Here is a 17225-nt window from a genome sequence, read left to right on the forward strand (position 1 = left end):
TACGAGATCATTAACTTGTCCCTTCAATCCACTGGGCACCAAAGCACAAATCTGATTCTCAGCGTGTTGCCAGGTCTGCAGTGTTGCCACATTTCAGCTTCACTCATCGTAAAATCGATCCAGTTTTTCTTTTTCTCATAATTCATATTCAGTTTCAAGTTTGGAAAATTCTGGCCTGCAGGAAAGGTGCATTTCTGTGATGAAGGCAGGACAGTTAGCCAACTGATTGCTAGTCTGGGGCTAATAACTGATCTATTCATAATGTTCGGGAGGAGGAGGTTTTTTGCTAATCTTTTACATACTCAATCCCACTGCATCACAGATTTATGATTTTAGACCAGCCCTAAAAATCCTCAACAAAAATATCTGGTGAAAGTACAGTACAACTGTACTCCTCAATTCAATTAAACACAGTTCTGGGCCTTTTAACATGTTATATGCTTCTATTGTGCAATGCATGTAAGATGTTTTTATACAGAAATCAGAACTTTACTTTGCTCTACATTTAAATTCAGTTACTTTGTATATCCATCTGAACACTTTTTTGTGTAATTAGCTTCTTTCGGGATTTGTTGAATTAGTTTAGCTTAGTTTAGCTCTGAAGCCCTCATAAGTTCCTTAGCTTGTTTTTGTTTGTTATATTTCGACGTCCCTATAATATTTTCTACATAACATACTATATCTTCATTCATCTAACCATCAATGTTTAAGGGAGTCATTCGTTGGGATCACTTATATATGAGTAAGATTTATAGTCAGTAAGCAAACAGCCATCTATTGACATGTTTCCAAGTGTTAACACCTGGAAAGTTGGGCTTCTAAATGTTATCCAAGGTCAATAACGCTCAATGATAATTCGCTGGCAAAATATGTACTTTGGCCAGCTGAGAGCAATTCACTCTTGACGAGTTGGCAAGCTGTAGCTGCTATTTCAAACTGTAAGCGCAGCCTGCTTTCCAGGTATCAGACCTTGAAATGAAACATAACTACCAACAGTTATGTAAAGGAAAGGGTAGTCAATATTTCAGCACACCTCATGTACTCATTATATCCCAAACTATTGGGTTCCAATCTCATAATTTTATATTTATCATTTGCCAAAATTGTCATATCATTTGATCAACATTGTTTTTGTGCCAAGGTTCATAATGGTATCAGCTCTTTGGTCTTCTTAAATTGAGTGAAAATAGAAGAAATGCTAATTGGATTCTGCATTATTTAATCAAAAGAGAATAGGCTTTAAATACAATCAAAGAAGTGCAGAAAAATGTGTTTAAATGTCCTACTACTGGCATCAAGAGTGGTTGCTGCACCTCACACCCAGCAGGATCAATCAGCCAACTCTGCCATCATTAGACTTCAGCTCCCCTGTTGTTGGCATTCAAAACAGACAGTCTTCTGCATTTTTGTGGAGATCTATCGTGTTGCTCTATGTGTAAAATGGAGTCACGCGTCTTACAGTATTATCCAAGTACAAAAATATCATCTTAACACAGCTCCTCTTAGCTCTCTTTTGGCAGTGTGTGTTTTTCAGGGGAATAATAGAAACAGATATGCTAACATCAAATAATTGTCCCATTCTTTTATGTTCAGTTTCTTCTGAGACATATGAGCATTGCTTTTATTCTCCTTCATGGGGGAATGTGGGTTGGTGATTCATTTTATTTCTCAGAGCTCTGCAGGAGAGGGGATTTACAGTGGGTTTTTTTTGTTGTTTTTTTTTAAGTGCAGAAATTTCAAAAAGAAGAAAGCATGTAATGATTAAGATGAGTTTCACTTCACCCGCTACCTCCTCTTAGGACTACTTGATCAACAAATTGTCAACTTTGTTGTCAACTTGACTGCAAAGTCTTTCATGGCAAATGTTCAGAAATGTTTTTGAATATATTTAAGTTAGTTAAGCAACTTAAATGTCACTGATATCAGTATGATACAAACAAGGTGGGTGAGCTGTTGCTTTACCATATTCACCCATCTTGCGTGCACTTTAAATGGTAACATAGACAGAATATAGCCTGCTCAATACACAGGGGGTTACATGTCCTTGATTCAGATCTAATTGGAAAAATGGAATGAAAAAGCCCCTGTAGGCTCTTAATATTTAAACAAATGTTGGTGTAATGGCAGGTCACTCAACTGCAAAGAAAGTAGAATGAGTGTCCAGGGACTGGTCTCCTAGCTCTTTTAGGTGTGGTTTGGCTCGCAAAAAAAGTTACAGCTACAAATCTGGTCAAAAGGAACAAGTAAAGATGAACTATACCTCCCTGCCAATGTTGGACGTTTAGAGGAAATATAGTGATACAATATGGAATGTTTTTTAGGTTCTCACGCTGGTGAATTATCGCTCAGGACTGTAGTGATCTCAAACAATTCAATGTATATTAAGAGCAAGTGCTCCGATCACTCCCTTTGATCCGGTCGATGGTTCATTGTAACATTGCTTTTCCCTAAAACATTCTGAAATACTTGCAATTTGTAAAAATGATTTATGTAATGCACACGGCAAAGAATGAATGTAATGTATGCAGGTGTTTCTAATTGTTTCATTTTTAATCAGCTTTATGAGTAGTTTAAAAAAAAAATCTTTTACCTACAAAATAAGGAATAATTGCAAATTTCTATTATCAAAACACAAAATTATGGTAAAATGAATGAAGTATTTATAATTTTGCTATTATCCATGTTAATTAAATAGTTGAGATTTATATAGAATGTATTTAAATAGTTTTCATGATTTTTAGATTTTTTTCTTTCCTTTTATTGCTTATGGCACAGTCCAGCTTTAGTGTGCTTAAAATAAGCCGCACATGAAATGATTCATCGTGATTTCATCATTATCAGAGAAGGGAAATTCATATTAAAAAGGGACATGGCCACCATGTCAGGGGGGATCTGCTATCTTTAACAATTATAAGACATGTCAGCCAGCCTGGAAAACAGCATTCAGATGGTTTATTAGCAAACATGCTATGTGAAATGTCTGCTGCATGTTTGTTTACGAAGCATGGTGGAGGAATATTTAACATTTGTGCTTAGAGAGATGTGTTATGATCTTCCCAACATTTATGCCTGTGCGCTCAGGAACATGGGATCCTATTAGCTAGGCTTCAGTGATACTCCCCTGCTACTTCTGCCATTTTATTCTTTCTATTTTTCTCTTTGTTGACTGATTTAACACTCAAGAGAGCAGGTAGTCACATGGAAGAAAGCAACTTGCTCAGATGACAACGAGACAAAGATTTAATTGCTGTGAAACTTAAATTTGAATTGTATTATAACTCCTGTTCATATTGATGTCTGTGTGCTTGGTCTGCTGTGGTAATCAGCACATTCTGCATGTTAAAACATCTCTGAAGTGCCATCACCAAAAAGAAAGATATACTGTATGAATTCTATTTTATTTTGTACATATCACCTACATTACTGTTCTCCATGAATAGAAAAATTTAGATCAGGCTGACAGTGTTGGTGCTGTTAATTGAATAGTGCCCTATTTGTGTGGGCAGACACATTTTAATCACAAAGAAAGTTACTGAGTTTGTGAATCAACCTTACTATTCTGTGTCCCAGCTGGGGTTTGATCGCTTCCTACTTAAATCCACACATATGTGGACCTTCACACTGATGGGGTTTCAGGACTGCACATTTCATGTCTCATGTGTTTTTTGTGGCAACATCACACTGGGATTGCAAGCTTCACCCAGATCGATCAATCTATTTTATTATATGATTCAAATTTTCACATCTAAAATAGATAAAATTCTATATTTTTTAATTCAGAGAGCCAACTCTGTAAAGTTAACACTTTACGATGGTAAGTCCAACGACTGAAAGACAGGAGACGTTTTAATTTCTCAGAGAAACCTTGTAACGGAGTCTTTAGCCAACTCGATTTTGGGCAATTATGGGCCCAGTTTTAATGTGCCCAGGATGATAACGTATACAAGTGTCAGTGTCTAAAACTCATGAATATTTTGTTACAGTATGCAGTCAGGAGCTTTACATTAATCATTCATGTTTTTTGTGGCCCATTATTTCTTCTAATGAATTATGAATGCTCGGCATATACTTTCTACACTCAACCAAGTGCCTATTATTGGCTGCTGAACATGTTTACTGTATGTGCAGACAGGACCATAAAATGACACATTAAATTAAAGTAAATAGAAAAAGAGTTATCTAAGCAGATTAGACATATGCTCCTATTTAGAATCTTTTTCTATGTTTTAGTGGAAATGCATAAAGGATAGGAATTTTTCTATCATTTTGTACGAAAAGTCAGAAAAGTTAAAGTGTAAAGTGTAAAAATCTGCATAATTGACTCAGCTGCTTGTTTTTCTCTCTCCCCAAAACATTCATCCATGTAGAGTTTTTCTTGGAGCTGCTGGACAACTCAGAGAAATCGCTCAACAGTATGTTCACAAAGACGTATGGGAACCTGTACATGCAGAACTCTGAGCTGTTCCAGGACCTGTTCACTGAGCTGAAGCGCTACTACACGGGGGGAAACGTGAACTTGGAGGAGATGTTGAATGACTTCTGGGCCAGGCTGCTGGAGCGCATGTTCCAGTTACTCAACTCCCAGTACCACTTCACAGACGACTACCTGGAATGTGTTAGTAAATGCATAGATCAGCTAAAGCCGTTTGGAGATGTGCCCAGAAAGCTGAAGGCTCAGGTCACCAGAGCCTTCATCGCAGCACGGACTTTTGTCCAAGGGCTAATGGTGGGTCGGGAGGTGGCCAACAGGGTCGCTAAGGTGAGTTTAATTTTTTTTCTCATAATCTGGCTGAGATTTTGTCTGTGCTTGATTGTTTGTTGTTGACTTTTAAGATACAGATATAAGCATCGCAACTAGCTTCTAGCAGCCTGTATTGGATTTAGTGTCCTCTGTTAAACTGGATTGTGAGCATGTGAACATAAATGATATATTATCCTTGTCATCTGACTCACAATTTATATTTTTCGAATGGTTGGACAGGATTTCTGGCACAGCATTTCAAGTCAATGGGTATTATGACTATAATTATGATTTTTCAACATATGGTCTTAACTGATTGCTTTCTGTAGCCAAGTGTTTACTGCTCTTTGGGCCTACATCCTTCAGAAATAATTCCACTATTCATACTTATTTGAAAGCTGTTCTGTGCTCTTCATAGCCTACTTCACTTGCAATCCTTCTAAATTATTTATTACACCTTAAGAATTGGTCAGTTTGAGACATGCTTTATGTGAATAATGGTGAACACACATTTTGCTTAACATTTCATTGGAATCGCCAACGGAGATCTGACATTTCTGTTCGACTTTAGTGTTTTCTTTGCTTATGTAATTTTGTTACTTTTTGATCAATAAGTGTAATGTTATTCTTGCAGCTAAATACAGGTTAATGATAATGATGACTTTTTGGAAAATGGTTGATTAAAACAATGTGCCTATTTTTGTGTGTTATCAAACTGTAAATACTGCTGAGGTTTTTTAGAAGCTTAGTGGACAAGTTTTCTAACTCCATATCAAACACAGATTTTAATGCGAGTCTAAACTAAAAGAAAACCACAGCTGCTTGTTTTTGATTATTTTTCCAGCCCCTGAGACAAACTGCTGCAGAGTTCTGCTGTATTCGTCTGTGTTAAATGGATGCAAAATCTGACAATTTACATTCACCTCTCCCCATTTAGTTTTCCTTCAAGTTTAATAGGTTGATTTCTTACAAAAAAAATGTAACATTGGATACAAATGTAAAATAAATAAAGTGAGGGTTTAGTAAACCTAACAATTCAAAAAGATCAGAAGTCAGTTGTCATCCCATAAGTATCACTATCACAACTGATTTTTTACATTGTTTTACACTTCATGGACCTTAGTTACAGGCCTGCTGATATATTTATGAGCATATGTAATATGGGAAGAAAGTCAGAGAAGAAAAAGCTTGCAACTTTATATCTTTAACGATGGCCAGCCGTGAATTTAAAACAGAAACTTTATCACTTACTTGTGCCTGACATTCATCTAATAATTTGTTACTATTACTGATGGCAAATGGTAAATTAACTGTTTTGATATATTACGTTTCTATTCCAGTGGACCTCTCAAATGGCTTTTACACTACAAGCCACATTCACTCAATCGTGAGCATGCATACATCACGTCTCACTAGTATTACAGGCTAGTTAGTGCTTTTTTTTCTCTATCACACACAATGATGAACCATAAAGACAGATATAGTATAATGTTCCGAAATCAGCTTGCTTCATTTGCTCCAACATTTTATAAAATTGTGGGTTTTCAGACATTCATTCATTTCAGACAATGAGTTTTAAAGCTGTCTTTAGACCTTTGCAGCGATAAGATTCATTGTGGCTGCTTCGTAGGTTGAAACTCGCTGTTCTGTTGAATTCAGTCGAGAGACAAATTGTAAGAAGAGCTAAGAGTAAAAAAAGTAGGAGCAAGAGTGAGATGGAAAAAGAAATGAGATGTTCACAGTTTGATAAAAAAGTTTAATCACATCAATGTTGGAGTCTTAACATCCTGTATTAAGTGTAGATCACAGAAAAAGGGAAGATTTTGCTAACAGAACTTTTTCAACCAAATCTTTTCTGTCAAGCCTTTATTAATATTGTGCAGAGTAAAAAAAAAACTTTTTAGTATGTACATATGTATTGTTTGGGTATCGTAATTGTCCTTTAGTGATAGTGATCATATTTTGTTGGTTTGCATTCCTTGTAAAATCAATTATATTACTGTACATACCTCACGACAAGGGAAAAGTTTGCGACAGACAACCATGACTTGAAATATGAATAATAAATTTAAATATTCAGACATGAAAAGAGGACAGATTACTGCATTCCTCTTGTTCTCCTCCAAATTGGCAGTACTTGCATTTGTTGGATTGCGGAGTTGTTATTGGATGATATTTGGGGGCTTTAGCATGCTTACTTTAGCCTTGCCATAAATGATCTCATAAGGGTGAGCCATTTTAATGTTCATATGAAATGAGCAAAATGAGCTCAGATGAGTGCTTCTGTACAATTTGTCCTCGGCCTGAAAGGCACCACCATTCTGGATCAAATCCCATAATCTGAGCTTCCCCATCAATTATGAAGTGGTGCCAGGAAGCCGAGTGGCTTTGCTGTAGGCTGTCAGGCTGGTGAACGTCCTGCAAAGTCTAGGTGAAAAGTTGCCTGACATGACAAATCTCCTTGACCTTAGAACCTGTCCCTGCACTTGTTGTGCCAAAAAGCCATTAGCTTAACATCATACTCTGGCAACACACAATACATTCACATATTTTAGGTGTAAATGTATAACCGTTTATAGAAAGTACCGTTCAATTCCATTCCATTTCCATAAGCAACATTCATTTGTTTATACTTTATAGGAGGAACTATACCATCATAATTCAGATTTTGTCTTTAAGCGGTATGAGTTATTTTAGCTGCTCGCTTGTGAGCACAGGGTGTTCAGGAACACTAAAAAGCTTGACTGTTGTGACAAACACATCATCTGTCATGATAGTGGAATACTTTGTTTACACTGCTTCTTATTATGTAGAGTAAGCTACGGTGGAACCAACTCAGTTTTAGAGAAATACTAAACTGATCACAACATCTAACATTATGTGGTGATTTCCTGCAATATGTTGAAATGATAGACTTCCTTAGTTCTCAGGTTCACTTGAGGTTGTGTAAGGACAAGATTACACGCATAGAAGCAGGAGCAGATCGACAACCAACAGAGGGATTTCGTAAGCTTCATAAGGGATAAGTTCATTGTCATGATAAATAAAAGATCTGATTTCCACTTAGCAAAAAAAGTTAAATATGTAACAAGCATGAGTGACATGGTTGTTGTCAGGCCAGGATTAATGTTATATTACCTTTACTGAAAAAGGAAAATGATTATGTTAATGTTATAATCTGTTGGTTATGTATTTCATAAGATAGTTTTAAACTTGATAATGGTTTACTCCACAACACCAGCTGCTCAACTGTGTAAACAATGAAAATGGGGTGTGCTCTACTAGAAAAACTGAGACCATCAGAAATAGCCCTAAAAGCAGTTTCTATATCTTTCTTTCTTATCTGAAAATATAAATGTTGATACAGTATATCTGTAAGAGTTTTAAATCAGCCATTAATCATCCGACCGCTAAATTCTTCCACCTCAATTTAATATTCACTGCTTTTTGGCTATTTGTTGCTTTGGCTCTGTACTCTTGATTAGATATTGGCAACAAATCTGAACAGGGTTAGGAAAAGACCATCGCTTGGGTAGGTTGACGTCGCCTTGAATAAAATCAAGTGTTCTACTGTGATGTTTTTGTGTGTCTAAAATCTCTGTTAAAGCTTGCTGCTTTCTGTGGTGCTGACACATAATTGAAACAGATACTTGTTTGCAGGCTCAACAGCATATTTGATAACCCATTAGCCAACATTAGCATGAAAGATTGTCAGATATAATCCATTTAGGTGATTTCCACCCTTCAATGCTTTTGCAAGAAATTAAGCTTTCTATCCTGAGCAAGACATTAGAGAAAAATGGCTGTGGTGATGATGATTTTCTACATTATCTTAAAAGTCGAGGCTGAAAGATACTTTTTACCACTTGAAGATACCAGTGTATGATGAATAGTATAATAGATTGCCACTTGTCTTGTGCTCCTGCAGACTGCATATGGCCTCTGGTAGGTGAATCAAACAAGTCATCATTAAGGTTTCAACTCAAATAGCCAGATTCATTGCTCTCCAACTCTCCAAATAAAAGTCAAATGACAAAATGTCCCTTTTCCATCAAACGGCTGCTTATAACCATCTGTCGTTTGAATTCTCCACATTACTCTAGCACAGGATGATGCGCTGACCACGATGAGCCGTACATAATTACAGCTAACAGACAGCTCTGCATGCGGCGAGGCCAGAACAGGGAAGATATCTCTCCATAACTCCATAAAATGGGATTTCAGTTGCTTTGCACTGAACAGTTTCCTGGACCTATATCCTGGATTAAGAGGAGGATCTCTCTGGCTTACACTTTACGATGACCATTAAGAGTTTTATCCTGGATGTACTTAAAACACAGTCCAGCCACATTAAGACCTGCTCAGAAAAGATTGCAGGGATTTGGACCTTTTTTAATGGTTTAAAGTTCGAGCATTTAGAGGACTCATCACTCACTCTGCATACACATGGGAAGCTCGCCTTGTCCTTTGTGCAACAAATCCAACTTGCTTCTATCATCATGACAAATTATGTACAGTTGGATTTTTTTCTCTGATGGTTTACAGTGCAATGTTGATCTCATTATACACTCATTTTCAACCACAAACTGTCATACAATATCACATTGAATTCCAGGGCAGTCTCTACTCTTTCCATAACATTCACCTAAGATTATTACTCTGACAGATTGCATTGCTGGCATGTAAAATATATCATCATCAGTGATATGTGGTTTCCACGAGATTTTTATGTTATTTTCATTATGATATCACTTCATTAGGTAAAACATTTTACCCCAAAAATTGTAATGGTGTTAAAGCTGTCGGGTTACGATGGCTTATGTGTGTGTTCTGTTTTTACTTAGTCTGTGCATAGTCATATCCAAATGAGTTAAATCTTCATCTTATTGTAAAGTGAGAATAATGTCATATGTTTTATGTATTCACTTTTGTTGCTCCTTTTTTTCCTGCCACAGAAAAAGAAAACTTCCGCAATTACTGCTCTCAATGAATCTTCCCAAAAAAAGAGAAACCAGTCTCTTTTGATGCCGTCCTTCATTTTTTTTCAATATATTTGTTTTCTTCCCTTTTGCGGTGGATGACCTGCCACCACCTGCAATTTATCATTATTTTTCTGGAGCTGTGAGCAGATATTTGGTTTGATTTTCATGGCCGTCCAAAACATTTAAACAAGTGATTTTGAAAGTATTGCTCTTGGAATAGCACGCAGTGCTGAAATAAAAGAAAATAGAAAGTGTGCTTTGATACACCTTCGGTGTCATTGCATGCTTGTATTGGTGTCCTGCCTCACAGCAACAATGAAAACCACAACTCACCTGACAAAGTATTCAGATGTATTCAGCTATAATATTAGACCCAACACTGAAGAAAAGTCAAATAAAGAAGAATTCAATTAGCAACCTGCTGTAGTCATTTTCTACAGAGTGCCATTTTAGTCAGTATTGAATAAACAAATTATTAAATTACTATGAATAGTTGAAAGCTATATATGAATACACGTAGCTATGAAATACATAAATGAAATGCATCCAAATATATCAAGGAACTGAAATTGTAAGATAAAGATAAATGCAACAGAGTCTCAAGTTTCACAATGAAGATTCAAAAATTGTTAAATTACTACACTGTTGGGGTTTTCAAAATTGTTATATGCCCGTTTCTGTCATAAAACATAAAACTGGCATGCATGTTCAAGAATTGTAAGGTTAAGGCAATTCCAAAGTTCCAAAAATGTTACATGCCTATGTTTTTCCCTCCAAATTATAACATGCTTACATTTTGTGTAACATGAAATTGTCACGATGTTTATATTGCATATCGGGGATGTCTACAACCAATGAGGGAGGGGGTGGATGGTGATGTTACGCCATAGACTGTCAGGGAAGATAACAAAGTTCAAGTTACCAACCAAAAATTGTTAAATTGCTACACATTTGGGGTTTTTGGCAAAAATTGTGCAATCACTTTTCCCTTTTCAGCTTAAGTCGTTAGTCATGGTTGGTTAAGCATTCTGATAAAAAATATGTTGTAAAATATGGGATATTAATAAAAATATAGTTAAGTTTATAGATTAAAAGCACATGGTTAGACTTAAATCTGAATAGATATATGATTTCAGGTTTGTATCAGTTTGTCTGTAGACATCCTTATGTTAGATAACCAAACTATAATTCTCATATATATATATAAGAAGTTCCATTCCTTGGTTTATTTACTGACTTGTCAGACAAATCAACAGCACCAAAGAACAGCCCAGGTTCACTCCAGCAGAGCTGTATGCTGCAATTATGTCAGAACCCCTGGTGTGCAGAAGGTAGAAGTCATTGTCAGATAAAGCACCATGTAAACATAGTGAAATTGTCTATTTCCATGTCATTATCTGATACAATGGATGTATCTAATGAAACAGTGTGTTTAAAGGCAGACTGCAGAGACCTGTTGAGTTAGATGGCAAAGACTAATCCAAACTAGGATCAACAGTTTGACTGCTTGAGACAAAGCAGAAGTATCATGTAGAATAGCCAAACCCATTGATTTTTTTTTTTCAGAACTGTTTTTTTTTTTTGATGACCAAAATTTCCCTCAAGGAGCAATTTGACTTTAGAATAAAAAAATGTTGATGATGTAACCTTCAAGAGCAAACAAAGCTGTTCAATATACACAAATTTAGATGGATGATATAGACTTCACCCTTAGGTGTCCTGATGTGATTCTACAAGTTACATGTAACAGTATCTATGTGGTCACTGATCTAGATTTTCACATAGCCGAGTATCAGTATTTGAGAAGAATATTTTGTACAGCCATATAGAGCTCTATTGAAAGATTTCATAGCAGATTTTTCTCAGGGCAGATGAAGTGACTTTTTCAGTAAGAGAGCTTGGTCCATCCGTGTTTGTTAGCTAAGGCCCACTGATACAGATGCACCAGACAAACTTCTCTCTCGCTCCCTCCCTCCTCTTTCCTACCCTCTCACTGGCTCACAGCTCAGACAGCTTGCAGGGGATAAGGCCTCAGCCACAGTGCTGTGACGGCAGATGGCAACTGGCTCAAAAAGGTTGGCACGTCATTGGGAAATGTGCTGCACCAAAGATGTCCCTTTTAATTAAAAGATTTTGATCTGTAGTGAACTGCAGAATGTTGGAAAAAATGAAAGACAGCATGTGGTCTGGAATACAAGAAAATTACACGAAGTGATAATATAGAAATGTACGGTATGCTCCTCTGTAGTGTATATGCTGTCGTCTGTTTAATGCTGAAAACTCCAAAAGATTCAGACTCAGCCAGCCTGACACTGAGTGGGTGTACATTTTGAACAAAAATAAGGATGAAAATTGTCAGAAATTGAGAAAATATATCCATCGTACTTCTTCTCCATCTGTCTTATCCACAAGTGAAAATATGTCAGATTATCTGAGTGTAGCTGCCTACTTCACTCATACAGCTTTTTTGCACCTTGATTTAAAGTGTATGGGACCACATCTTTATTTAACAAGCACTCAGTGAAGGCTGTCACCACCAGTGTTGTGACATTTGTCCAGAGATTTCTTGGCAGCCACCAAAGACATGTTTGCCCCTGACATTCAGGCTGGGCTGCAGACCTTTAGAGGTAGATGGATAGAGGGTGAGTGCTATGCTTTAATTCAGGAGGCCCCATGGCAGATGGATATCAGTGTAGTGTATGAAATTCTTGTACCCACCAGAGATGAAGACTGGCTCATGGTGCACTGTGCGAGTCATCTCACTATGCGTGCTTGGCTTTTAACGTGTTTGCACTTGTCTTGGTAAATTACAGAAACAGTCCCAACTCCTGCTCCAGACATGCCACATAACATGGTGCATGTCAGAGTAGATCAACTGCCGATCCCAGTGCCTCAACAAATTCAGACACTTGAAATGACTCCTGGGGGTCGCAGGGGCCCACCAAGTACCACAGCGTTGTTTCAGCAAGGCAAGGCTGCTCATATGTGGATTAATCTGTCACTCTCAGGCATTCATTGATTTGACAGCAGCTGATTTTAGTGCGGTCTCTCTGGAATTGTCTTGGTTCCATCTTATTTTTAAAATCCTGAGTAGGAGAAAGCCAAAGTTCATGGAGAAGCACAAAAAGGAGGCATGATTAGTGAAAGTACAAAGTGCTACAGACTGTTTTATTTTAAATAACATCTTTGGTGCATAGATGGTGTCTAGTTCATTCATCACAAGTTTACCCCTTTATTTGTCCAATCTACTCTTTCATTCTCTAAATGTATATTTTATTTGGAGTGTCTGAGCTTTACCATAGCATTAAAAGCTCTCTGAGAGAGCATCTTGTACCAAGGCCATGGCTGTTTTTAACTATATAAATTAATCCAAGCCAGATCTGTACCAAAAATGAATGTTTTCTTTCTTTTCCCATACTTCACCTCTTTGTCAAGCTTAGGGAAATTTGGTATGGTATTTTTTTTCTTTTTCTTTTTTAAACAATGCTAACACAGACAAATGTTTTCAATTATGTCACTCCACCTTGGTTAAGGAGATATATAGATGGAATCCACATCTGTAAGTCCTGCTTCACCTCTTCACAAAGTTAGGTTTGACACTTAGTGTTTACCCCATCCTGCCTAAAGACAGACAAACCAACAGCATCTATCACATACCCTGGCTTTTATTTTTGCAGAGGTACAAAGTAGGGCATCTGTTAGCACCTTCCACAGAGACCCATATGAGAATTTTCTGCTCTGGCAACCTTCAGATTAAGATGTGGCGTTGTTTAGACAGCTAAAACAACTGAGTAAGGTCAGATCACCTTCATGGTCAAATAAACAATATACTTTTCTTGAGAGGAGCCAAGTCATCCATCACCAAACTCCTTCACATATTCCCATAAACTCTTTTGGTTGCCTCTTTAATAAGACATTTTTTTTAATGTGTGTGCATCATTAATCATGTTTTTTTTCTTTCATAACTTTGATTTGATAATCATTAACAATAAAAAGATACAGTATACAGTCAAATATACAATGTATGTACTTATCAATTAATTAATTTGCTTTTGAAATGTTGAATCTGTTTTGTACCAAGCACCAAACCAAAGCCATAGAGAGAGATGTTGTATTTGTGTATAACAATAGAACTGTTTGAATATTTTCTCCTACCAGAAACAAGTACAATTACACATTCAGCCATTTGCTTTGGAAGAAATGAGACCTTAAGTGAACTTCTCATAGTGATTTGTAAAATCAGGCACATGTTACTTTTGGTAGCAGATGGTAGTCTGATTTGCACAGTGATAGATCACTCATATTGCCATTGGCACTAATAGCTGTGGAATTGAGTGGGGACGCTGGGGTAGCAATGCAGTCATACATCCTTGTCCAATCAGTGCAAAGCAATGCAACCTGTCACAATAATTATGACAGAACTATGTAGAGATTTTTTTTAGCTACAGACTCTCTGTCCCACCAGCATTCCCTTTGATTGGCCTTGGTAGCTTGCAAAGTCATTGTCATTTCTCACAACTTCATTACTTGGTGGCACAAAGCAATTTCCATCGTCTGCGCTCTTCCCACTCTGTTACGCCTAAAGGGAGTTCACACCATATGCGCATGACAACACCTTGTCAGAAAGACAAGGTAATGTCTTCAAACTGTGTTTTCTGGAGTTATCTCTCATTATAACAGCGAACTCTGTCTTTTTATTTGAATTATTTAGTCATATTTGACATGCCTCATTGCTTTTGATTTCAGGTGAGCAAAATGGATTCCAACTTTGGCTTTTATGCTTGATAGTTGCTTTATTTTTACCCAACCTTTTTTTTTTTTCCAAGTTGTATTTTCAAACTGCAGCGTAAATGAAAGTAATGTGGGAAATTGAAATGACCAAGAAGGTGCGATTTTCCACAGAACGCACACGCTTGACAGTGCTGTTTATTCAAAGCTCCAGAAGCGGTCAAAACAGCATTCCAAGAAAGGTTGAACAAATCAAACACAAAACACGTCATCAAACATCGTCGCCCCTTAAAGGGGGCAAGACCAGTCAACAGTTATACTTATTATTACTAAGAATGTGAAATGTGCTGGTTTTCAAGATGTGGTGAATTATGTACATTGCGGTCACTACAGTAAATTGATTTATCCAACAGTGTTAAAAAGTAAAAATCTGACATTTTAATGCTATAAAAAGTCTTTATAGCAATTTTTTTCTATGCATCATAGGGAATGTACCAACTATCCATGGCTGTATCTTATATTGTTTTTACTGGATATATTCTAAAATCTTCTAAATGTAAGTACACTTTTCCAGATGTAAGGTTTTTGGGGGTTTTCTGGAAAGACTTTCCCCTTTGTGTATTTTATTCTGCAGTGTTGCCATTCCTTCTTAGAAATTTTTGATACCTTTTCCACCAATGCAACACTCACGTATCCATTTGTGCACAAACACATTCTGCATGCAGCGTTATCATAGTACTGAAACATCAGATGAGTTGATTAGCGTTTTAATCTTTCTCTGGATCTGAGGCATCTCGCTCGTGAGTTCTTCCCTCGGCTCGCCGTGAGATATTCTACTACTCAACTGTAAATAAGTGCTAACAAGATTATCAGATTACCCTTCATCCAGGGCAACGAGTGACTGCTCCAAAGTAGAAAAAAATCCCTTTGAGATAATTGTGTTAGGAGACTCAATTTTAATGCAAATTTCCCATAGTCTCACTAAGCTTAAGGGCAGATTGAAACACTTCATCACTTTGCAGTATGAAGTATATTTCTCTGGTTGCCAGTTAAAGGCCACATGGAATATAAAGACTTTTTTTGATACTGGTCTTTAGTTAAGAAAATGATTCCAGAGTTTTTCAGACTTCTTCTTAAATTGTCTGCCGAGAAAGTAGGCCAAGTGTAATTGAAAAGACAGAAGCAGAGTAATCTAAGATTTCTTTTTTCACGTCATTCAATATTACCATGAATTAGTACTACACTTTGTAGAATTAGTCATAAGAAAATATACAATTAGCAATGCATTAAATAATGTAATTGGCCTGTATTAGGTTGTACAGCATGACATCTATAGGTGATAATTAGATCACACAGTATACATGTTATCACGTTAGCTTCTTTTTGTTTTTGTTTTGTTACCTGATGGTGGCTCAAACTCAATTTATTTCCCTTAGACAGGTACAATTGCCTGGAACAGTCTGATCCAACAGAGAAAACAAATGGCAACGGCCCTCCTTCTCTTTCCTCAGAAAATATATTTCTATGCAAATTAGCCAGTGAAATCAAATGATTCAAGTAGCTTTATGGGAAAATGCTATAGTTTATCTGCAAGAGTTGAGTCATTGATGTGGGACAGGGGTAGAAAGATTGCTGGAGATGCATAAGGAAGGCAGTGGGAGTGGAAGTGTAATCTTAAAACTGTCTACTCCCTGTCTTACTTGTTGCAGATTGGTAGAATGCTTGTAGTGTTCACACTGTTGATTTCTGTGTGAATTTTGAAGAATAAAGCACAACGAAGGCACACACAGATCTAAAGTTAAATTAACTGTCGCTTGCAACTACTTTACAAGTTGTGCTTGTGAGTAACTTTGACATCTAATGCGTTTAGTATATGCTAGAATAAGAATATGTATGATAGTGAAAAATCCCAAAAGTGCGTATTTGGCAGAGAAAATCGGAGAAATGAAAGCTTGTTCTCTCCAAGGCAAACACAGTGATTGGCATGGTAGTTAGTTGTTTCTCAGTCCAAATGTGATGACGGCACCTGTCTGTTCCCTTTGTTTGTCTTCTAGCTTCTTGTCCAGTATTCTGTCCTTCTGTTTAATCTGTCTCTGTCTCTCTGATTTGTTGGTGTTTGTTTTTCTGCATTTTTGGCTGTGGCTGTGGCTTTGGCTTTCTCTTCAGTCTGTCCTCTCTCTGTTTGCTCTCTTGTACCTCTTTTTTCTAGTGTCAGCATATGGATCAGAAAGTCTTCAAATCAAATTATAGCCAATGTGTCATGTACTAGTGAAGGGTCAGGGTAGGCCAGAAACAGACAAAAAAAGAATAGATACATGAATATGTAAGTCACTGACTTATTGTGCATCCTCAAATAAAGGAATGAAAATATTAATAAAACACCAGCAAACCACAGCAGATAAATTGATGTCTCTTTCTTTTTTTTCAGTAGCATTATGTGAAGTACTTATGAACAGTCAGTGTCTTGCCTGCAGTAAACAGCTGGTCGATTGCTCTTAGCTTACAAAAGCCAAGATTTTGTGTCAGTTCAAGTGAGAGCTATATCCTGGATTTCTAAACCTCATCATTTATGTTTCAGACAGTTATTTACTTTGTGACTATATCTTCTCAACAAAAATATCCGTGTAGCAATATGATTTTAGAGGAGTTCCAAAACTGTCTGGATTGCAACACCATGTGGCATGCAAACCAACTCTGTGTAACTGTCTCATGCAGAAGTGAGGTGGTGTGAAAATCAATGATAGCATTGATGCAATGCTTGATCGCGCTGGGAA

The 17225-nt window shown here is 36.9% G+C and overlaps 1 protein-coding gene across 1 annotated transcript in view; it reads left to right on the forward strand.

Moving 5' to 3' along the window:
- The window catches only part of gpc6a (glypican 6a), a 129694-nt gene that overhangs the window by 60397 nt on the left and 52072 nt on the right, over positions 1-17225 (forward strand). Inside the window, exon 3 of the mRNA XM_072380756.1 lies at positions 4368-4759. Coding sequence (XP_072236857.1) covers positions 4368-4759 — 392 coding nt within the window. The remainder of the gene's footprint in view (positions 1-4367; positions 4760-17225) is intronic.

The sequence above is a fragment of the Leuresthes tenuis genome, unplaced genomic scaffold (genome assembly GCF_036924035.1).
Source record: "Leuresthes tenuis unplaced genomic scaffold, fLeuTen1.0.hap1 SCAF_2, whole genome shotgun sequence".
Taxonomy (NCBI): Eukaryota; Metazoa; Chordata; class Actinopteri; order Atheriniformes; family Atherinopsidae; genus Leuresthes; species Leuresthes tenuis.